The sequence below is a fragment of the Adiantum capillus-veneris genome, chromosome 19 (assembly GCF_014529385.1).
Source record: "Adiantum capillus-veneris isolate H3 chromosome 19, ASM1452938v2, whole genome shotgun sequence".
Taxonomy (NCBI): Eukaryota; Viridiplantae; Streptophyta; class Polypodiopsida; order Polypodiales; family Pteridaceae; genus Adiantum; species Adiantum capillus-veneris.
Window position 1 is genome coordinate 140,264,244 of NC_140949.1, and position 23,068 is coordinate 140,287,311.

Here is a 23,068-nt window from a genome sequence, read left to right on the forward strand (position 1 = left end):
ATCTCCTCACAGGTTCTTGCATACAAACAGGACATCCAGGTTTTTTACAGGTTGCAGTGTTTTGCATCAACACAGATTTCAGTGGGAGTACTTGATGCGCATATGCTTTGTTTTCGCACTTTTGATAGTGCTTGAGTTCTTTTGAGAGCGGTTTTACTTCCCGCAGGGATTTGTTTACTGCTTGCACATTTCGTTTGGCGTCTGTTTGAGCGCGTATACTGCACCTTGCAGTATTGTTGACAATGGATGTACGTTGAGTTGCGTAAACTGCCATATGTACCTTTTGTGGAGCCGATTTGTCTTGTTTCTGGCAGTCCGCACCGTTTCGCAGACTCGGTTCGGAGGCCCTTTCTGAGACTGGAGTGGTTTCTTGTCTGCATAACCTTTTGTGAGGGTCGATAGCGTGAGGTTTTCTTGAGCTGGGGGATCCTCGAATGTTGAGATCCTTTCGGTGATAGAGGTTGTTGGAGTACCTCTTTTTCGTGGCCTCGTCGTAGGACATGTTTAGAGAGAGCTAGGTTTGGTCTTCGATGAGGAATTCAAATGTATATTCTTGCTATGCAGTTTACTCTCGTCTTGGGATACGTTCTGTACTGCGATTACCAACTCAGCACTTGGTACCGGTCTAGTGTTCTTGGGAGTCTGTTTACTGAGGAGATTCGCAAGAAATCTCTCGAAGGCAAGAAGGATGGTGATGCGTATATTGCTAGTGATAGACAGAGGGATCGTACTCAAAGTCGTGCCAAAAGCAAGGAACGTGGGGGCTCACGCAGTAAGTCTCGGGGTTCAATGCGTAATGTCGAGTGCTATCACCGTCATAAAAAAGGGCATGTGAAGAAGGATTGCAGGAAATGGCAGCAAAGAAAGAAGGATAAACAATCCGGTGACACTTCTAAGTCTGTTGAATCAAACAAGGGCAAAGCAAAGTTAGAGGAGATCAATGTGCTAGAGTCTTCAAATGCTCCTATTGTAGAGACTCTTCCAAGCGTTGTTATGCCACTTATGTCTGACGTATTGGTCTTCACAGCATATCTACCTGTCGAGGCTCTTGTTACAGAAGATGCGCAGTATGTACAAAGTTGGATAATAGATGTGACACCACATAGAGAGTGGTTCTCTACTTATTCTCACTCTTGTGGCAAAGTGAGACTTGGTGATGCTTATGAACTAGACATTGAGGGTGTCGGAAACATCAAATTGCATCTAAGGAATGACACGCACTTTACTTTATGTAATGTCAGACATGTGTCCAAGTTGACTAAAAGCTTGATTTCTGTTGGCCAGTTTGATGATTTGGGCTACAACACCACATTTGGCAATGGTTTGTGGATAGTATGCAAAGGTAATCTTGTTGTACTAAGAGGTCAGAAGCATGGTTTCTTGTATTCCATGCATGTGTCAGATGTTGGTCATGATTACATATCTATAGCCGAGCTGCTGTCTACTGAGTTGTGGCATTGCCGGCTAGGTCATATTAGCCAAAAAGGAATGAGAACTGTGACTCATTTTGGCTACTTACCTGTCTTGTCTTATGTTGACTTTCCTGTTTGTGAGCACTGTATCTATGGCAAACAGACTAGGCCCGTTCACTTACCATTGGGTCAAAAGCCATTGAATTATGAGATTTCAGAAGAGTTATGGTCTAAACGTAAGCCCCACTATGACCATCTACGTGTTTTTGGTTGTGAAGCTTATACTCACGTGCCTAAACAACTTGGACAGAAGTTAGAGGCAAAGTCACACAAATGTATGTATTTTTAGTGGATATGGTGCAAATGGAGAGATGGATATTGTCTTTGGCACCCGGAATCTCGTCGAGTCATCCGTAGTTCAGATGTAATCTTCAATGACTCGAAGATGCATAAACAACCTATCAAGGAAATAGAAATTCGAAGAGTCACTTTTGAGGATGTTGCCTCAGAGACAGTGAAATCAACTCAGCGGGCTAGTGATGTACCTTCCACTAGCAATGCTCCAGAGGGAGCGGATAGCAATGGTCAAGGAGTGAGACGGTCTACTAGAGTCTCTCGTCCACCTGCGCGTTTCAAGCCAGGTGTTGATTACATCATGTTGACCGATTGCGGTGAGCGAAGCTGCTACCAAGAAGCCATGATGACGGATGATGTGGTGAAGTGGGAGCAGGCTATGGAATCTGATTTGATAACTCGATTCTGGCTAATGACACTTGGGACTTGGTAGAACTGCCAAATGATGCGAAAGCTTTACCTTGCAAATGGGTTTACAAGAAGAAATTTACCTGAGGTGATCCAAATCCAAAGTACAAGGCTAGACTTGTAGCCAAAGGGTTCAAACAGCAAAAGCGAGTCGATTTTGATGAAATCTTATCGCCTGTGGTCAAGATGACAACGCTTAGAACCGTACTTGATCTTGTAGCGATTGAGGACATGGAACTTGTCCAAATGGATGTGAAGACATCATTTCTTCACGGGGATCTCGATGAGGATGTTTACATGCAGCAGCCTGAAGGGTTTGTTCAGGAGAACGCATCTCGTGAGGAGCTAGTATGTAAGCTCAAAAAGGCACTTTATGGCCTAAACCAGGGTTCAAGGCAGTGGTATTATAAACTTGATGCATGTATGAGGTCTCAAAGATATAAAAGGAGCGAAGAGGATCACTGCCTGTACACAAGAAAGCTAGATGATGGCTCGATGATCATTCTAGTTTTGTATGTTGATGACATGCTTATAGCTGAGAAATCCATTGCGGAAATTGCCAACTTGAAGAAAACACTTAGCAATAATTTTGCAATGAAAGATTTGGGGGATGCTACACACTTTCTTGGCATGCGTATCAAAAGAGATCGCAAACGTCGTATTCTTGAGTTATCTCAAGAAACATACATTGAGAAAGTTTTGCAGCGTTTCAATATGCAGAAGGGGAAAGCATTGAGTACCCCAATGTAGACATTCTTGAAACTCAGCAAGGAAGATTCACCCAAATCTGATGCTGAGAGAGCAGATATGGCTAAGGTACCATATTGTTCGGCAGTGGGCAATCTCATGTATGCTATGGTAGGCACAAGGCCAGACATTGCTTTTGTAGTGGGAGTGGTGAGCGGATATATGGCAAATCTTGGCAACGAGCATTGGGAAGCAGTGAAGCATATTCTTAGGTACTGGAAAGGTACGGTCGGTAGGTGTTTACGCTTGGGGAACAGTGATGCAGCCATCGTGGGTTATGCGGATGCAGACTATACGGGTTGTGTCGACATCTGGCTATGTCTTCATATTTGCTGGAGCAGCAGTATCTTGGAGGTCATGTCTTCAAGATTGTACATCGTCTTCCACTACGGAAGCAAAGTACGTTGCATTGTCGGATGCAAGTAAAGAGGCTGTATGGCTATCTCACTTAGTCAGAAATCTTGGCATTGATGAGACTGCAGTGATATATTGTGATAGTCAGAGTGCTCTTGCATTGGCAAGGAATCCCGTGTTTCACTCCAAATCGAAACACATTGAAGTCAGGTATCATCTCGTGAGAGATTTCTTGGCCAAAGAGCTCATTGATTTGGTCAAGGTAGACACTGACGACAACCCAGCAGATGCTTTGACGAAAGGCTTAGCTATGGAGCGGTTTACACATTGCAGTGAGTTGATGGGTATAGGTTGAAGCCACTAGGTTGCTTCATGGTTGTACATACCAGGTCACTTGGGCTGCGTTGGCCTTCAAGTGGGAGTTTGTTGGGATTCATGCCAACTGGCCGGACATCCCACTTACTACTAACCCATCTTCTAACTTAACCTACATACACTTATTCTTTAATATAACAGAATAAGGAGCTGCAACAGGATAACGTTGCTGTGCGCTCCACCCAAAGCAAGTCTCTCTCTCTCTCTCTCTCTCTCTCTCTCTCTCTCTCTCTCTCTCTCTCTCTCTCTCGCACTTGCACTCGCACACGCCTCCCGTGGCACCTTCACGAACTTTATGGTGTCGAGGGAGATCGTCAACAGCGTCTGGAATTCTGAAAAGGACTCTTCGTCGGTGCACTTTGATACGTGGGTCATGCGATACTTGAACTTCATAAAGGTCTGCAACGCTTGCTTCTTTGGGCCGCGTCAAAAGCGACACAAAGTCATCTGTGGCTGCTTCAATGCTTCAAGCTTCGGGTATAGTCATGCGTCTATCTTCTTCAAAAATCTGAAACCACTTCCAACACAAAAACATGAACATACCCATTCCATGTAAATTGATGGGAAAAATTCTAGTCTTCTTAAAGACTGTGCATGCAATGTAGATGAACATAGAGACGGAGTGCCAAACCGTTCATCAAACACACGCAAACAATGGAATCGAAACTTGTCTTTCTGATCTAAATCTATCAACTGTGGCAAATCACAATTGAAATGCCCATGCTTGATGCTCAATCCTTCTTGTGCTCTTTTTGATACTGTGTCATGCCAAGGAAGAGACATGGAATGTGAATACCTTGGTTGAAAACATTTCATCTTTTCATGAGTAATCCGCATACATCCGTGCTCATTCATGAGTGAATCGTGTTCATCGTACAATATGGCATGCCTATGAAAAGGGATCACATAAGGATGGTGACTAAAATACAAGAAAGCATCACGAATGAAACACTCGAACATTGCGTGCTGATTAATCATTCGAACACATAATACTTCCTGTGGGGGTTCTTTGGATGTCGACTGGAGAGCCGAGATCGGTTCCTCGTGATCGATCGAATCTGCAATGAGGTTAGTGTCACTAGACAAAGTATCAACTAAACCATCATCCTTATGAACAATCATAGCTTCTTCCTGCAAATCATTATGCTCGTGAATAATCAGATCTTGATCATGCGAATCATCATGCTTATCATCTCGCTTATCATTATCATGCAAATCATGTGTGCTGTGCTTTGGAATAGAAGAGACTGAGAGAGTCTGCTTCTCCTGATTCTTTTCTATAGTTTGCCTGCACATTAGAAATGAGAGATGAAGAATGAACAACTTGCTCTCCACGAATGACAATGGGAGAGTCACTTTTGGCATTGAAAGTGAACGTATTTTCCGCCCAATCAATGAGAGGGTTATGCTCACGAAACCATCGAATGTCCAAAAGCATATCACATCCTGAAAGAGAAGAGACTACAAATTTTCTGCGGAAGGACGCTTGTTGAACAATGAACAAAACATCGAGGCACTCTTGCGTGATTGAGAGAGTCCATACCGGGAGAGAAGCCTGACACCTCGAAAGGAGATGTCTTGCTAACCTCCAAGCGGGCTCTTTCGACAAGAGAGTCACTAATCAAATCATGCATCTTGCCAGGGTCAAACAATATGACAAAACGCTGACCCTTCACATGAACATAACACTTAATGAGAGACTCATCAATGGGAGGATCATGAGAAACTTGGGTCACACTCTTGTTCTCATTTATTGCATTGACAGAGGAAGTGGGTTCAGTGGGTTCTTTAGAGTCAGTAGAGTCAAGCTTAGGACATGTTCTTTTTATGTGACCCTTGATGTGACAATGATAACATCGACCTTCCTTATAATAAATGCTTTGTTCTTCTGACGTGATGTATCCTCCTAAAATTCCTTGTTCTGTCTTTTCATCCGGGGTGATCCGGGGTGAGCTTAGGTTTAACGATTGTGTTAGCTTTACCCTTAGATTCATTTGGAGAGTTCTTTTCAGAGAGGGTTAGAAGTGTTATCATTCTTACCATTCTTACCGTTCTTAGGGTTCTGAGAAGTCTGTGTGATACTTGGAGAAGTCTTGTTTTCCTTGGGCTTTCCCTTGTTGTGCTTCATCTCTTAGGAGAGAGCAATGGCTACCGCCTTGTTGAGATCCGTGGGGTCGAAGACTTCTACATCAAACTTGATATATTCGTCCAACCCAAAAAGGAAAGCCTCTTTGCGCTCATCATCTGATTTGCGTAATTGGTTGTTGAGGTTGCGCCAATCCTCTTTCAACCGCGCTAGGTACTGTGGTGGCATAAACCACGCCTTGAGCTTGTCTTGGAAGTCGGTCCAATTGAAAGAAAGGGGCGCGTCTTTCTCGGCTTCCTCTAGGTGCGCTGTCAACTGTGCCTCTTGCCATGCGTGGTACCAATTAATGGCATCACCGGCAAGGTACATAGCTGCCGTCAAAACCTTGCTGTTTCCTGTCTTCTTAGTTGTCGCAAAATAAGCATTAAATTGATGCAACCAAGAATGAATAACACTAGCATCCATCTTACCATCATACTTACTGAATGTAATCTTCTTTGCGATGGGGTTGTTGGAGTCCGAATCTCGGCTTGCGCCAATTGATGAACCACCAACATCTTTGGCCGGTTCGGGTTTCAAGGTGAGAACCTGTCATACCAACTCTTGCATGCACAAGTCTCTTTGCGCCCCACGCTCGGCCTACAAGGCCACTCGTCTTTCTTCAGCTGCCAAGCGCGCATGCTCACGCTCACGCTCAATAGCCGCCTTTCTTTCTACTTTTCTTTCTTTTCGTTCCTCGGTCGCCAAGCGCGCTTGTTCATGCTCGCGATCCAAGGATGTTTGTCTTTCTTGGCGCTCACGCTCCAATGTAATGCGTTGCGCTTCTTGGTGTAACATCATGTGCATCATCGACTTGACCAAAGCCTCCATAGGATTTGGTGCAATCCTTTGCGTAGATGGGAAAGGGGGAAAAACCTACTGGTGGGGAAAATTCTTCTTCGCCATTGCCATGCTCATCACCTCCATGCGAAGTATCCATTCCGCTTCGGGTAATGACCATACACTCAAGTCTTGGGTTCTTAAGTTCACGAGGAACTCGGGTTCTCGTGGTTCTTGGGTTCTTGGGTTCGTGAGGGTCTTGAGTTCTTGAGGTTCTTCTTTCGCTTGCAATCCGTGTTAGAGAAGGATCTTCTCTTACGTGAGCTCTACTCCTTTTCGCGGGTGCACCACTTGGCGGCCTTGTGCTCACACCAAGGTTGCTTTTTCCCACCTCCGGTCGTTTGGTTGGCTGCTAAGTGCACGGTCCGCTCTCAATGAGTGAAAAGAGGTACAAGGGGAGGCTGGACAAGCCCTTCTTTCTTGGGTTTCCTGTCACTCTTCAAAAACACGATTAGGAATCGACACGCCCAAGTGGACTTGGGTTATGAGCGACCGCAACAAGCAAAATAAATTCTTGTGGTTCTTTCCTTAGGTGATACAGAACACTGCCAAAGCTTTGATACCAATGTAAGGTACATCGGAAGTGAATGTTGAACTTTGCTCAAGATGAGTGCTCCGAACTGTGCTCAAGGTTCCTTTTTCTTGCGGAAGGGAGAGTCTTCCGTTCCTTTAGTGAGAGAGTGCAATAATCACAAACAAAGTGGATAAACACTGTGAATGAAAGTATTGAGACGGAGAGATAGAGAGAGAAGAATACGACACCAGTCAAGTTGTCAGACCCTCCTCCAAGGGCCCCTCTCTCGAATGTGAGAGAAGCCTATGCTATTGATTGCACAAGTCTGATGCAAGTTCTTGACGCTACGATGCAATGAGGTTCTAAGTCGGAGACGACGGCGACGATGAGCGTGGCGACGATGAGGATGACGGCTGGCTGAAAATGCTGGTTTCAAGTGTTGAAAACGTTGGTGTGCATGGCTGAAAACGCGGGTTCCATCTGCTGAACAAACTCTGGTTTTGTCTGCTGGAAATGTTGGACAGCAGGTCTGAAAACCACAATTTCAGCAGGCTGAAAAACGCTCCTATAGTGAAGGTGAAAAACGCAATTACAGTAGGCTGAAAAACGCAATTTCAGTAGGCTGTGAAACGCAATTACAGCAGGCTGAAAAACGCAATTTCAGGGACTGCAAAAACGCTGGCTTCTTTGGTCTGTTGGCTGAAAACGCTAGGAGTTCCGCCCGGGGGGTCCCTGTTGCCTCTTCTGGCAGAAAGTGCTAGCGCTAGGTTTTCTTATATAGTCACTTGTCCAAATTGCCCTACCCAGTTCCCCAGCAAAGTCACTTATTAATAATAAGTGAGAAATGGCTAAAATAGGGAAAATAGGTTTTCTGCACTGTAAACTGGTCTTGATGGCTTCTGATGGTAGTGCTGATGATGATGATGATGATGATGTGTGCAACCAGAGGATATGCATCTAATCTAAGTGCCTGGACATGCACGGTCTGCGAACACACTCACAAAAGTGCCAGAATAGTTCCGAAGCTAGGCTAACTGAACCGAACTGAACCCTTGTCATGAAGTAGCTTGTCCACGTACACATAGGATTAGAAGTGCACGTGACAGAAGAAGATGAGGATAAACTACGCAATCCGTTGAAGCCTTTCACATCGACTATGAAAACGGATCCTGAACTATAAGGGGCTCGTTGTCTGTCATGTGCGCACTACAATTGCGCTACGTGGACATGCATCTACTACACTCTCGCGTCTGTCTTAGGTTAGGACCTAGCCTGGCACTTTGTGAGCCTCTAGCAAGACGTGCATATCCAAGCCGGCCATAGTTGCATACCCTCTCTTGCACAATACCGCATTTCAACATATAGGATAGGCATTTACCGCGTGTGAACCACCTCTTGAGTGCTCACTTAATTTATTAAGTGACCTTTCATTTTATATGGTCGTGGGGTGCAAGTGGACATTGCATGGGCAGTGTGAAACGGCTGCGGGGCTGAACAGGTTTCTCACATCGGGAGTCTAGGTCGGTCACTTTGGGACTGGTCGGGCCAATTAGCACTGAATTCTGATGAGCATGGAAGCGTGTGTGCGCCAAATGAAGGCTTGGCCACTCGGAAAGTCACTTATAAGTTTATAAGTCAGTGGGAACTAGGGAATTAACTCAAAAGGGGCAAACTGGATACATGGCGGCTCTAGGTGGTTTTGCCACTTCCAGCATGAAGAGCCCAATTTGAGAGAAGAGGTTGATTTTTACCCATAGCGACCTACAGTGTGTGTGTGAGTAGTGAGTGCAGGTCTACAGCTTTAATGAAAAGCTTGCCTTCTCCTCTGTCTCATGTAGCGCGATGACCTCTCCCCTTTGGCACATATGGTAATGCCCCACTAGTTGGGCTACTCAAATGAATATGCATAGTTTTGGGGGTTTATGCGCGTTTGCCAAGGCAAGAGCCTTCTGAAAAGGAGCCAGATTAGCTAATTGCTAATCCCCCACAGGTACGCACAGTTCCATCACGAAAGATTGCGAGTTTGCAGAGTTTTCTCGTGTGAAAACTCGTCCAATTCACATGGGGACTATCCCATTGCGTGCGGGAGCCCTTGGGACACGCGTAGGCGTGTTCGCTCCGCTAAAAACGATCCGAAACAGGGAATTACAGCCTGCTGTGTTTTTCTGCAGGTTTAGGTTTCCCACCTAAGCTGCAAGGAAACACTAGGGGAGCCTCGTGAGAGCCTTGGGATGCGTGTACAGGCTTTTGGGCACCCGACAGTGAAAAACAGAAAATTACAGTACACTGAATTCCTGTGATAGCTCACCAGAAAGCGAGGGAATCCGCCCTAGATAGGTACTTTTGACCTTCAGGGGTTTTTGCGTTGTTATGCTACCGAAATCAAGTTGGAAACCTGCGTTTTCAGCCCTGCCAGGTTTGGACAGCTTTGTGAAAGCTTGTACTAAGTGGTCGGATCGTCTACCTTAAATCGAATAAAGAAATACCGAAAGGGGCGCCAGTCTTTGGGGCCTAGAGGGTGTCGGTCTCGTGTGCGCAATGACTTTCTAGTCGCTGGATGCTTCTGTGTTCTCTTTCCTTCTCAATGCTCTGTGTAAAGTTAACAGGTAATTGAAATAGTACCGCCCTCTACGTTGTACAAGACGGTTAAATGGTTGCATCGACGGAATAGTCACTTTTTCTTCAAAAAGTACAGCGTGGATTGCTGTGGTTGAAAGCAACACAGAGCTTGTCATTATGGCAGAGAAGAGAGACCAAGTACCTGAAGAGGGATCTTCCTCACATGGCACAGAGAAAGTTCCTTCATCTCTTCAAGAAGAGGACAGGTTGTTGAGAGCTCAACTGCGTTGCTGTATCGACATGTTTCAGCAGTTGGCTAGCAACCCAAGGATGTAGGAGGTTTTATAGGCTCCAACACACAGGGTTTTCAGCCTCCTACACAAGGCATGACTGAGCCGTTGCAAGAAAAGGAGATTTCGAATGTGCAGAGCACTCGTGATGCTCGAGGAAAAGCCTATGTGGTTGAGCAACTAGCGGTGTCCAATGATCCAAAGCCACTTGCTTTAGCTGGACATGAACTGTTTGTGAATGGTCAAGGTGTAATGAACAGGCTATGCGTCAGACCCTTCCATTACCTATTACTTATCTTGGTTATTTTGGAGGTGGTTCAATGTTTCGAGCAATGGTTGGACCTTGCACAGGTTATATGCCAGGGAATGTGTTTGGGACAATGCAAACAGGCATGGGTAACCCTATGTACGTGAACATGGGTGTCCAACCAGGATTTTAGGGTGCCTATGGTCAATTTAGAGTGCTTGGAACACAATTTGGTATGGTTGGTTTTTCACAGCCATATGCCCAAAATGCAGATATGACAGGTAAAACAGGTGATGCGAGTTTTGGAATGCGCTTTAATGGTGGACCGCATTGTTGAACTAGGGTCAAGCCCCAACAACGTGGGTCCAATTCAAACAGCTTTTTGCGCTTGCATGGCTGACAAACACTTTTGAAGTGGATGTGATGAGAGTATGGCACGAGTTACTGTTGCTAGTCACCTCTTACAGGTTTGTGCCATTGTCAGAACAGATTGATAAGTACTGTTGCGGATTGCCCAAGAAAATCAGGGACTACTGCACAAAGAGTACTGTCATGAATATGTTTTAGTTGATCGAGAATGCAAAAGTGGCCAACAACTGGTCGAAGGGAGATTCCGATGGATTTAATAGCCACAAGAAAGGGTCTCAGGGCAAACAGTTTTCAGCCAAGGGCAATGTTGCAGCAAAGCCTTCTGTGCCTCCCACAAAGAAGCCCTCCAATGAAGAAGCTGACACATCCAAGAAGCAGTCTAAATCTTCTTCGGGACGAGGACAAGGACAAAAAAAGGCATTTTTCTGGCGAAACCTTTGAAGAAAGGAAAGCTCTTAGGGAGGCCAAGAAATGCTACATTTGTGAAGAGGAAGGACATTTTGCAAATGAATGCCCACAGAAGAAGTCACAGGATAAGGATGACAAGTCAGACCATAAAGGGAAGAAGCCAAAGCTGAGTGTAGGACTTGTCCCAGATTTGGTTGGAGACCAGCCAAACATAGATGCCACGGAACTGTTCAGAGCTTGGGGCAAACTTAGAGACCAGACAGTGTTGGTTTTCTTTGATCCAGGAGCTTGTGCAAATTTCATCTCACCAGAATTGGCATCTTTTGGCGGTTATCCATGCTCTTACTCAGTGGCGACATTATCTACTCAGAGCGGATTTTACTGGCTTCACAGACCATCAGAGTTTACGCTACTTCTTGTCATAGAAGCAGCTATCGGAAAAGCAGATGCAGTGGGCGAACATCTTGTCACATTATCACTTCGAGATTGTCCATGTTCAAGGACAGAAGAACTTGGTGGCAGATGCTTTGTCTCGAAAGCCGTTGGTTCTGGCCATTTCCGCGATACATCATAGGAGCTTAGAAGATATCGTCGATCAGTATGCCACAAATACAGATTTTGCAGACCTTTTTACACGGATACAGGATGGGGAGACAGTAGCGCGATATTCCATTCGGGATGGCTACTTGACGAGAAAAACCATGTTGTGCATTACATAGCCGTTGAGGGAAAAGGTTATGACCGAATGCCATTGCCTACCTTTTACGGGTAACCGCGGCATTGCTACCACCTTGAAAGGGGTAGAGAGATACTTCTTTTGGCCGAGACTCCAGAAGGATGTGTAGGAGTTTGTGCGTAGTTGCTTGGTATGCCAGAAGGTCAAGTTTGACATGCATAAAGCACAGGGATTGTTACAGCCTTTGTCTATATCCACCCGCCCCTGGGAAAGTATTGCAATGGATTTCATTTTTGATCTCCCGATAACACAAAGTGGTCACGATGGTATCTGGACTGTTATTGACAGATTTAGCAAGCAAGCTCATTTCATTCCCGTGAAGAAAACAGTCAAGCCGGATCACTTAACAAGACTGTTTGTGGTCCAGATCTTCAGATTACATGGCATGGCCGAGACGATTGTCTCCGATGGGGACCCCAGATTCACGAGTTTGTTTTGGAAGGTTATTTGGGAGAACATTGGCACGCAGTTGCAGTTCTCGTCATCTTTCCACCCACAGACTGACGGACAATCTGAAATTGCCAATTCAATGGTACTAGATTTATTGAAGTCTTATATCTCGGATCAAAAGACTCAATGGAAAAAGTATTTACCTTTGGTGGAATTTGCCTATAACAACACGATACACTCTTCGACGGGGAAGACGCCATTTGAGATTATTGAAGGTGCTCCGAAGGTTCCATCCTTCTTAAGCATGAAAGATAAGATTTTTGAAGCCGATGAGTACATGCGAGACTTGGACACGGCTTTTGTCAAGGTCCGTGAGGCTTTGCAAAAATCTCAAGAAAGACTGAAAAAGGCAGGAGATCGCCATCGACGCGATTTGAAATTGAAGGAGAACGATTGGGTGCTCTTACGTTTTGAGAAGGCACGCCTGAGAAAGAAGAAGGGAAAGGAGGGTCTTTTTCCAAAGCTTAGTATGCGATACTTCGGACCTTTTAGATCTTTGAAAAGATAAATGATGTCTCCTTTTGATTGAAGCTGCTCAACACTTGGAGGATTCACTATGCTTTTCATGTGAGTCTCTTGAAGCCTTTTAAAGGCGATGTGCCCGAAGATGGGGAGCCTGATGAGCAACCCAAAGTGGAAGAAAACTAGTAGATCCTTGTTTCAGAAGAGATATTGGCACATAAGGACAAAAAGATTAAGGGTAAAGTGAGAAGGCGGTTCTTGGTTAAATTCAAGAACTATCCTGCATTGGATGCGAAGTGGATGGAGGAGGAGGACCTAGCAGATACTCCTTAGATTGTGAAACTTTATCTTGAAGCTTTTGGTTTAGCGTAGTCTATTCCAAATGGAACCCTGAATTCAGCTTGGCCGGATATCTGGTGCAGTGGGTATGCACAAGAGGGGAGTTACTCCTCTCCTTTGTCAACAGATGCCTTGATTTTTTTGATACTAGAGTCACTGATGTCTCTTTGAGCTTCAGGGATATTGAGAGCTGACAGTATTCTGCTGTATGACTTTATGAATTGGAATTCTCGATAATATGATACTAATTTGTTCTTGACTTGTTTAAGTGCAAGAATTGATAGACGAAATGACTGCAGCTTTTTGGTGTGAATGATCTCGATAGACATGGTTGCAATAGGGATTAGTCAATCGGGGATCTCTGAGGTCCTGAGTGGATCTAGATTCGATTTCTAATTGCATTGCCAATAAATCATGGTTTGAGATTCGAACGAATGTTGAATGTGATTTGTGCTAGATGTGTGTTGCTAGTGCGTCGGTACTAACAGTCAGTGTTTGCTAAGATAGTTTATGGCTTCTGTCTGTTTTGTAGGCGTAATCGAGGGCGATTACAATGCTTTTAAGAGGGGGGTATGTCACAAGCTGGTGACGTGGCTGCCCAGTACACGCACGCACACGCCCACTTGGCATGGAATAGTCCTTGATGACGTGGCTGCTCTGTACGTATTCGAGAAATGTTGATGTCGCCTGCTGTACGAACGCCAGCGTTTTGCGGGGCATTCTGCGGAAGACCTTACTGCTTGATGACGTGGCAGCAGTGTACGATAGTTTTGTCTACGCAAGGAGAAATCCTACGCAAAGCTTTAGAAGCTTTTGGGTATTGCTTTAATTCCCTAATGAGGGCTTGTGAGAGGAAAAATTGAAAGTGCTTTATTTTGGGACAGCTTTTGATTTTGAAGCTTTTGGGCTCTGCTTTTGGCATCCCTTGTAAACCTTTAAATAAGTGGGCATGCTTCCCACTTCTCAGTGCATCTGGACGCAGAGTCTGAGAGTGAGAGCCTACCACTCACTTGTACTTCTGCAACATATTAATACAAAAAGAAATACCGAAAGGGGCGCCAGTCTTTGGGGCCAATATCTCTAGGCACGGAACTCCGCCGGCGGGCCAGTGTCGAATCAATTGTGAACTGTGAATTGTTTTGAAGTGATTTCTTGTGGTGTCGCGGTAGAATCTCGACTTGGAGTGTCCAAGTCTGTTACATGTGCCATAGATATCAAGTGCTAGTCCAATAGCAAGTCTAGCTCTCTTAGCTGGAGGTGGCGTTGGGGTTTTGTCGAGCGTCGGTGCGAGCGTCGGCTTCGCTGGTCTATCAGTGTGATGGGGACAACTAGAATTTTATGCCCTGTTTGAAAGCATCCTAAGCATTGGCCTTCTTGTAGTAAGGTGTCTCGTTGTGAGGTGTCAAACGAGGCCTTTGCAGTTGACTTTCACGAGGCTCTCGGGAATTTGTTCGTTGTTGCCGAGAGTTGTGCTTAGTGGTTGTAGGTTCCTCCGTGGTAAACTCTAGCTTTCCCTTCATTAGTTTGTAGCCGTTGGTGGCATGGTTCATAAGCTTTTGCATGGTGGAGACTTGCTTGGAGAGACAATATTCCTGCAATGGTGATGGTAGTCCAATGGTGTATCGCTCGCATTGGGCCTCTAAGGGAACGAACCTAAATAAGGACACCGGAAGGTACACGTTGAGAAACCTTTGGTTATAGTCGTCCATGGTTTTGGTGGGAAGCATTTAAGCATTTTTAAGTTGTCCCACCCTCCCAAAATCCGGACTTCAAAGAGAGAAGTCATATAACTGCGTACAAAGACTGTCTTGAAAGCTTGCTAGGTCCTTGGAGCATGCGGTTGTGTGGCGATTGAATCTCACAACTGCATCACATTATCTTTAAGAAATTACACTGCTCGAGAAATCTTGGATTCTTCTGTATAGTTTTCCAAATCATAGAGGTTGTCGAATTGCTGTAGGAACTGCAATGCTTTCTTTTGATCTTTCACCTTGGAAAAAGTGAAAAATTTGATTGTCGTGCTGCCATCCTTGAAATCTGGTTAGGCGTGTATCCCGGGTACGGATAATAAGGGTATCCATATGGGCTCCAACCATTGTAGCGTGGTGGTGGTGGTGATGGGGGCAACGGTGGTGGTAAAGGCGGTCGCACAGGGTTAGGGTCAGATGGTTGCACCATATTCTTGAAGACTCCCCCGATCGGAACAGATTGCTGGGAAGGTTGCCGGTTGGAAGCTCTCGTACTTTCTGGTGCGGCCGGAGGAGGAGGTACCACCTAGGGCATCAGAGGAGGTAACATGTAATTTAAAAACCGTCGAAAACTTTGCACCATCGAAAGATTTTGTTGAGGATGCCGCGAAAGAATGTCGTGAAGCGCATCGAGGAGAAACTGCAAGTATTCTGCTCAATCCATGAACGCCATGTCTTGGGTTCTTTATGGCTTATGCCCTGTAAGACAGAGCGGTGAAGACGGGAGCGTGCCCGATGCGTGATGAAGTAAGGGTGGGAGTGGCTAATAAGTATGGGGTCGTAAGTACGGGGTCAGGGCACGAAGATTCTTCAAATAAAATTCCAGTAGAGTTTGGAAGCGCCCGTTCGTTCTGTGTGCTCTTTGGTAGGACCGGTATGCTTTGAGAGGACACTCCTGATGCTCTGATGGTCATATATTCCAAAAGCAATAAACTCAAAAAGCATCTGGTCTTTAAAAAGCATTAGTGCCCAAAGGTGCCAGCGCGTTTTGCGGAAATCCGTACAGCTGCCACGTCATCATGCTCTCTCCGTGCGTGCGTGTGTGGGCTTGCTTTGTGTGTGTGGGCTTGCTTTATTTTAATGCCTTTTATGTCACTTGGGCCCCATTGGATGGGGTCCCATAAGTTGGTGTAAACTCTTCTTTAAAATAGGCTACTTGGCAAGACTTTGTCAGTAAAACTTCTTTTGCTGCTTCGGCTGCTTCTGCTTCTTCTTCTAAGGGTTTAGGCCTTCGGGCGGGATCTGCAGGTTGGCTCGGTTCTTCAATGGCTTGACACGTCAGCAATTTGTGACAGCAACTGATCTCAATTTCCTTATCAATTGTCTTCAAATGCTGCAAGTTTTGTGGAGTACAATTTAAAATGGAGGACCAAATGCAAGCATTGACATTCGCCCCCTCTTTTGGCAATGACGGGTGAAGCACTGCCACCGTCAGAATTGGCCAAATGTTTTAGTTGGTACCATCGAAGTGTCGCTCAAAGGGGATATGTCGGAAAAGTAGGTATGTTCACCGAGTTTGGAGTTACTGCAGTGATACAACTGTTCTGTGAAGAACTCTGTGATGAACTACCAACCAGAAGTGAACTGGTTGTGTGAAGAGGATAGACTTGAGCACGTTTGGGTACCCGCTCAGGATTAGATCGCACCACAAATCAACACCAAATCTGAGATTTGAATGTGCCTTGACAACCATCATATATACTGAAAGCTCAAGGGCAAAGGATGAAACCAAAAGGTCAAATGGAAAGACCACTTAGATATTCAAGAATTGCAAACCATAGGGGCAACACTACTAGTGATATAAATTATAAATGGAGGCTACAAACAGAGTCAGTATCTGAAATGTCAGCTGGGGACTACTGTACAATTGAGCTGCTACATAAGCAACTACAAGATGCCGCTCACATTCAGAAATGCAGGCTAACTGCTATTAAGAGATAAGAAATGCAAATGAAAACAATTTTCTCTTGTAGGGCTCACCATTTCAGTAAGGTTTTCTTTGGGTTTAGTAATTTTACTTGGTTTTGTTTTACAGACGTCCCACTCATCTTCGCCTCATCTGTTTTCTTCATACATGTAGGTTGGCGATACGATTCATGTAGGTGGACTTGCTCGGCTGGATGTTAAGAACATCTCTACCAGCAGCATGTACATCACAATCTGGGGTTCAATATTTCTGACTTGCCATTTTGCTAAAACTCACAAAGCAGGCGAAACTTTTGAGAAACACGTTGGTGTTAAGCTGCAGGTAATGCTCTTACTGTGAGTCTCACTTTCAAAATTTTACTGTCTTACTGCTAACGACTTGTGCTCGTTTCTTGCAGCCCCCTTTAACTAAGGAAAGAATAGAAGAGCTAGGACCTTGGGTCGAAACTCCAATTATTGTTACAGGAGATACATGGGACAAAAGCTCTACTGATATTGCAATTGCTGGACTTGGGTGGTTTGGAATAGGGATAAAAGGCACTGCGGAGTTGAGCTTATGGACTTATGAAGATGTTGGAATCACCACACGCAGTGCTCTAGTCCCAGACATGGCCCAATATTTTGAAAAGGCAGGCTTTACAGTCATAAAAGGAGGTTCTGCAAAGCCAAAATCAAATGCGAATGCAGGTCCTTAATTATTGATCGCCAGAAGTGGATGGTCCACCTAGCTAAAATCTCTTTCCCTCAAAGAAGAGTCGGCTGGCCTTGCATAGGAAGCATCTTCGTATGATGTGTTTTCCCAGTGGCTTTTGTTTCAAGAGCAATGTAGTCAATGTGGAACTTTTTGAGCTATCATGCTTTCAAAGATGGAATTAAGAAGAGTTGGGAATGCAGTACAAAGGAAAATGGTAAATTAAGTGCTTACCTCTCCTGTATACATACCTCTTGGCCAAAGCTTCAGAGCGGCTCTCTACCCGCTTTGTTACTCATTGAAATTGGGTGCTATTTATAGAACCAGCACCCTATATTGAGGCTAGCAAAGCTATGTTCAATATTACCATCTACTGATATGAAATTTTGCATTCTTAGCTTTAACCATATTGTATTTGTAAAGGCTATGTCAAGAAGCAAAAAGGCTGTCACAGAAGAACAATTCAACTGAGCTCGGAACATTGCTTTATTGCAAGAATTCTCTGTATCCATAAAATGTGGCGACTAGCGAAGTAAGATGTATGTTTTCTAGGGGATATCTCCATTACTAACTTTTCTTGATGGACTTCATCAGTCCTGGGCCCTCCTTGTTGCCCTTGTAACGGCTAGGTCATGGAGGCAGAGAGAGAGAGAGAGAGAGAGAGAGATCACTTCATTTTTGGTGATACAAGAAGGTGCACGTCATTCTGCTACACATTTTCTTTCCTGTTTACTTGTGGCCATTGTGGGCAAGACACTCAAATGGATTGTGCTGTCTTTTGTTGTTTAAGAGGTAAGTTTTTTTGGACCTGCCGGTCGATTTTATTTTACAATTGAGCTACGTAAGCTTCTTTGAATGCCAGTGAGAGGCTGTTGATTTGTCAGCTTGCTTGGAGTTTTGGTGTTTTATAACTTCTGCTTCAGTGCTGGCATGCCAAGAGCATCCTATATGTATAGACCATGGGTTGAATATGTGCCCATTGTTTTGGTTAACTCATGAGACTTTTAATCTTGTCATGAAAGCCCTTTTGTGTGACTTGAGAGTTTTCAAAGTTATGCGTGTGTTAAAGTCGACTACAAGAACTCTTGTGCTTGGATGTGGGCAGGTATATGCACACATGTTTGGATGTCAGGGGCTCACTTGCTCTACATGCTTATATGGCATTTTTTGGCCTACATACGGCCTTAGTAAAGCATCGAACTCATGGCAGCAATTGTTGACTGCTGGATAAAGGTTGCAGATTTATGGCAAGTTAATGATAGCAAGCTTTTTTTTTCTCCCTTTTTCTTGTAAGAGGCTTTAGGTTAGCATTGGTTCTTCATATGTAGGCCTTTGTGTGTGTGTGTGAGAGAGAGAGTTGACATTTGTTTTCCTATTTCAGTGGGTCACCACCACTCTTTCTTACCCAATTATGTAGGCCATTGTGACTTTTTACCTCGCTCTTCTGGCTTCCGGAGATTATGAGGGTCCAAATCCATGCCCCATATGTTCTCCTCTTTACAGTGTGTGTGGTCAAGTCTTCATCTGGTGGTCTTGTAAGTCCAGCTCTAAGATCATGCGATCGTCCCTTGTAAAGCCTATGTTTAATGAGCAGATATGGAATATTTTCTCTACGGCAAGAGTATCTGACCTGAGGCTGTGACTTTATGTGACTGTTGTGGTTCATGGTGCATCTATCTTCTTTTGTATACGGGACCTGATGACCTTGGATACATCCTTCACCTACAGAATTTGTAATACTTGAAAATTGTCCTCAATTTGGGAACCTATGTGTAATGCTTTCTGGCATCTGTGGCTGCTTCATTGAGCTTTGTAGTTCCCCGTTGTGTTCAGCAGTTGCACCAAAATTCTAAAGTTGGAAGGCAGATTTGATCACCTTATTATTGGTATAGGAAATAGTGCCATCTCAATGGCCCTTCCATTAGTGTTAGAGACTTGCACTCTTGGGATTCTTAGTGTAACTCTTTGCACAATGATTCTTCTGGTCTCCTGAGTCTAGCTTTTTTGGCAAGGTTGTAGCATTGCTTGACCTTTCTGGTAATCTAAAATTTCCAAAGTCATCTTATCAATTTGTCTTAATGCAAGGAAAAGACCTTTTGGTTGCTTGCACAAATTTGTACATGCTCATCAAATAGCCTTGCAATCAATGCCACACCTTGAAGAGAGATTGATATGGTAAAGATATGAAACACTTTCATGTCTCTATTGCAATGTAAAATGTGCCAATTGTCAATAAAGCCTGGTTTTGTGATTTGATCATCACTGATGGGCGTTTGAAGGGCGGCAAAGAGCATTACATTTTTGAGTGCTAAGAAAGAGGAGTATGAGTAAAACTATGATGTTTTAACCTTCTTATTCCTCAAAGCTTGATTTTTAATTACCTTTTTACTTTGAACAAATGATGTATACCATAATATACCTTATCCCTTGCATTAACCGAGTTCATCCAAGGATTGGAATTTTGCCACTTATGCTGGTTTGAATCTCTCATTGTCGATTTGCCTAGTACATAAGGTTGATAAAATATGTAGCCAATCACATGAAAAACACAATATATGTGTGGCACTTGTGGAATCAAATGTGGCACTTTGCCAAACCATGATAGGTACCTAAACTTTAAAAGGGAAATTTTTGCCACCCACTTGTGTAAGAGATAGCTAAGATTGATTGTGTTGGATATGGGCTATGTCTTAATATGACTCTTAACCATTTGTGGAGCCTCCGCTCGGTGGATGTATGAGTGGACTCCCTCTAGCCATGTTGGATGGCATGTATGTAGTTAGACGACAGTTAAGCATTTTTTGTTGAGTTGGTATAGTATGGTGCTTGAAGTGTGTGCGATAGCGGGTAAGCGTTTTTTAATGCTGAAAAGAATTCCAAATAGCTAAGATCTAATTTTGAGATCATTTTTTGGGCTCCAATTGGGTCCAAAACATGGCTGATACAAACAACTTTGCTCTCATTATGTGGGTTTTATAATTTCGAGTATTGATTGGAGTCAATTCAATGAAATGATTATGGGATTTACCAATTTGTGGACCAAAATTGATGCTTGAATTGTGGCCAATGTGTTCAAGAGGTTTTTGGGCTTTTTAGGGCCTCATTTGGGCTGAGGAAGTGACTTTTTGACCAAAAAACCACATTAATAGTCACTTTTTGTGAGCTTTATGGAGGTTTCAAAAGAGGGATTCATTATGAATTTCCACGTGGTGGAGAGATAATCCCGTATGCAAAGCTTAATTGAAGATCGTCTTTGTATAAATATTACAAGAGGCCCTTACTAGTGGTATCACTCACGAGAGTCTCCCCTTGGGGGAGCTCTCATTTTGTGCTATGGTGGCATTCTCTCCTTTCTTGCGTGTTGAGCATAGGGTGGGTTTATCATTGTTGGTTGCACTCCTCATGGATGGCAGCTATAGCACTCTATTTTCTCATTGACGGCATGTGCTGCGCTATTGGCAGGTGGGCCTATGTGTCTCTCTTATGCAAGGTGGGCTTCACATGAAGTGAGGGTGTAGTGGGTCGTCACAACCCCAAGTATTAGAATAAGTGGTTGAAGATTGACTTTCTAAAAATGGTAGAAAGGGGCTCTAATTGGTATTATTTTGGGGACCACAAGTTAGAAAGAAAGAGGGGGTTATTTTGGTGCTCTATGACAGTTTTTGGGAGGGCTATTTTTGGTTACTATAAGAAGTTTTTGGGGAGTGGAGTTTCTTTGAAGAGCTCTCTTAGCACTAGATTGGTAAAACAAGACACTTTTATGTGCTGTTAACCAAGCAATTTCTTAGAATTATTATAGATGTTAATTTGGTTTTTGAATGTTGGATATTCACAAATATAACTTATGAGCTTTAACATCGGTTTTTGAATGTTGGATATTCACAAAGATAGCTTATGAGCTGAAAAAAACTTGGAATTTTTTTGGGCTATTGATTTTGGCTGTAACATTGTGTTCGACAAGGATTTTCCAACCTAAACTATCCCAAAAAATATGTGCTGTTTCTTACCATTTTTCATAAAATTGGCCATAGACCACCCTATAACGCCTCTAATTGGCTTCTAGGGTGCTACATAATTAGTCTTTGCCACTCTAAAAAAATTCTAATGTTTTTAAGGCATGACAAGCGTATATATTCAAAGTTATTGCTTGATTATAAGAAAATTGCCATGCAGATTCAAGAAAAAAATTTACACTTTTATGAAAATTTTGTATATGTTTATGCTATACAAAGGTAGTTTTGATTGTGCCTATAGTCTCATAACTATGTAAGGTTTTTTTAATGAGTTTTGGGGAACGTAATACCCCAAAGTGCTAAAAATACAAAGTGGGAAAGAAAATTTCGCTTTACCTAAATCACATTCATTTTGAATAAGAAATGTATTATGCTCTATATTGGTCATTACGTTCAAAGAATATTTTCAACTTCTAGCAGCACAAGAGCTACCAATTCCCTTCTTCTTCTTCTTCCCCTTCAAAAGCACCCAAACTTGTTCAAGGTCCTTCTTTCACTCTCCATTGAAAGCACTTTAAAAAAGTATATTCTTGTCTACCTTTTTTTAAAAATTAAGAGAGAACGAGAAAGAGACATTCCCATTTGAGCCCCAATTTCCTTTTCCTTCTCTCAATGAGAGGGCTCTTCAAAAGCTGTCCACCATAATCGTGAATCTCCTTCAACCCTCCATAGAAAGAGCTCGTCCAAAGCCTCCTTATACTTCTTCTTTCCTTGAGAGAGAAAAGGAGAGAGGCAAATTTCCCCTCTTGTCTTCTTCATTGAGGTAAGAAAACCTCCCTTCCCTCTTCATAGAGAGCCTTCCCTCTTCATATATATATATTATATATATATATATATATATATATATAGAGAGAGAGAGAGAGAGAGAGAGAGAGAGAGAGAGAGAGAATTCTTGATACCTTCCTCTTCTTCTTCACCACCAAGACCACGAGCAAAAACTTCCCCTTATTCTTCAACTCTCCGTGATTAGCATTAGTTTGGTAACCTACTGGGTCTACTCTCATTCCATCAATTAATTAAGCCTCTAGATTCCAACCAGGCTTCCAGATCTAAAAGGAAAAGCCACTATGCCCTTGTTCATGCGCCACTCTTGAACAACACCTCATCACCATCACATGCGTGTAGACACACCACTAAGCAAGAGATACTTTGTGCCTCCACCCAAGTCTCTCTCTCTCTCTCTCTCTCTCTCTCTCTCTTTGAGAGTTGAGACCATGCAGGAGTTTTGACCCCGCCAGTCGCTCTATCTCCCCGCTTGACAACTCACTGCACCCCATCTCCTCGCACCAGCGTGTAGTTAACGCCTCCTCAGGTTTTCTGCGACCTCTCTGTCCTCTTGCCTCATAATCGTGATGCCTGGAAAAGAGAAGATAAAAAGTGCATCCGCCTACTCAGTTTGTGTCCTACTGGCCACGATTGCACAGCCGGCCATCTCTGTCTTTATCTATGTGTTGTTGCACCTTAGCTTGGGCATGGGATCCCTAGGCAGGGGGCAGTGACACACACCCTGACTGTCTCTCTCTCCTCTCTCTCACTTCACCACCAAACTTCAACCCTACCCTAGGAAGGGAGCACCGACTTGCAACCCGCACCCCAAGAGGCAGCAACAAAACTCCCTACAATACCATTGTGCAGATCGGCGAACTGTCTCAGAGAAAACACACACAAGAAAACCTCTATCTTCCTCACCCCCGAATTCTC

The 23,068-nt window shown here is 43.9% G+C and overlaps 1 protein-coding gene across 1 annotated transcript in view; it reads left to right on the plus strand.

The window, feature by feature from the left end:
* Positions 1–18,164, plus strand: part of LOC147434968 (GTP-binding protein BRASSINAZOLE INSENSITIVE PALE GREEN 2, chloroplastic-like) — a 71,962-nt gene extending 53,798 nt beyond the window's left edge. Inside the window, exons 2-3 of the mRNA XM_086491338.1 lie at positions 16,818–16,985; positions 17,062–18,164. Coding sequence (XP_086347464.1) covers positions 16,818–16,985; positions 17,062–17,358 — 465 coding nt within the window. The 3' untranslated portion in view covers positions 17,359–18,164. The remainder of the gene's footprint in view (positions 1–16,817; positions 16,986–17,061) is intronic.
* Positions 18,165–23,068: the final 4,904 nt, after the last annotated feature.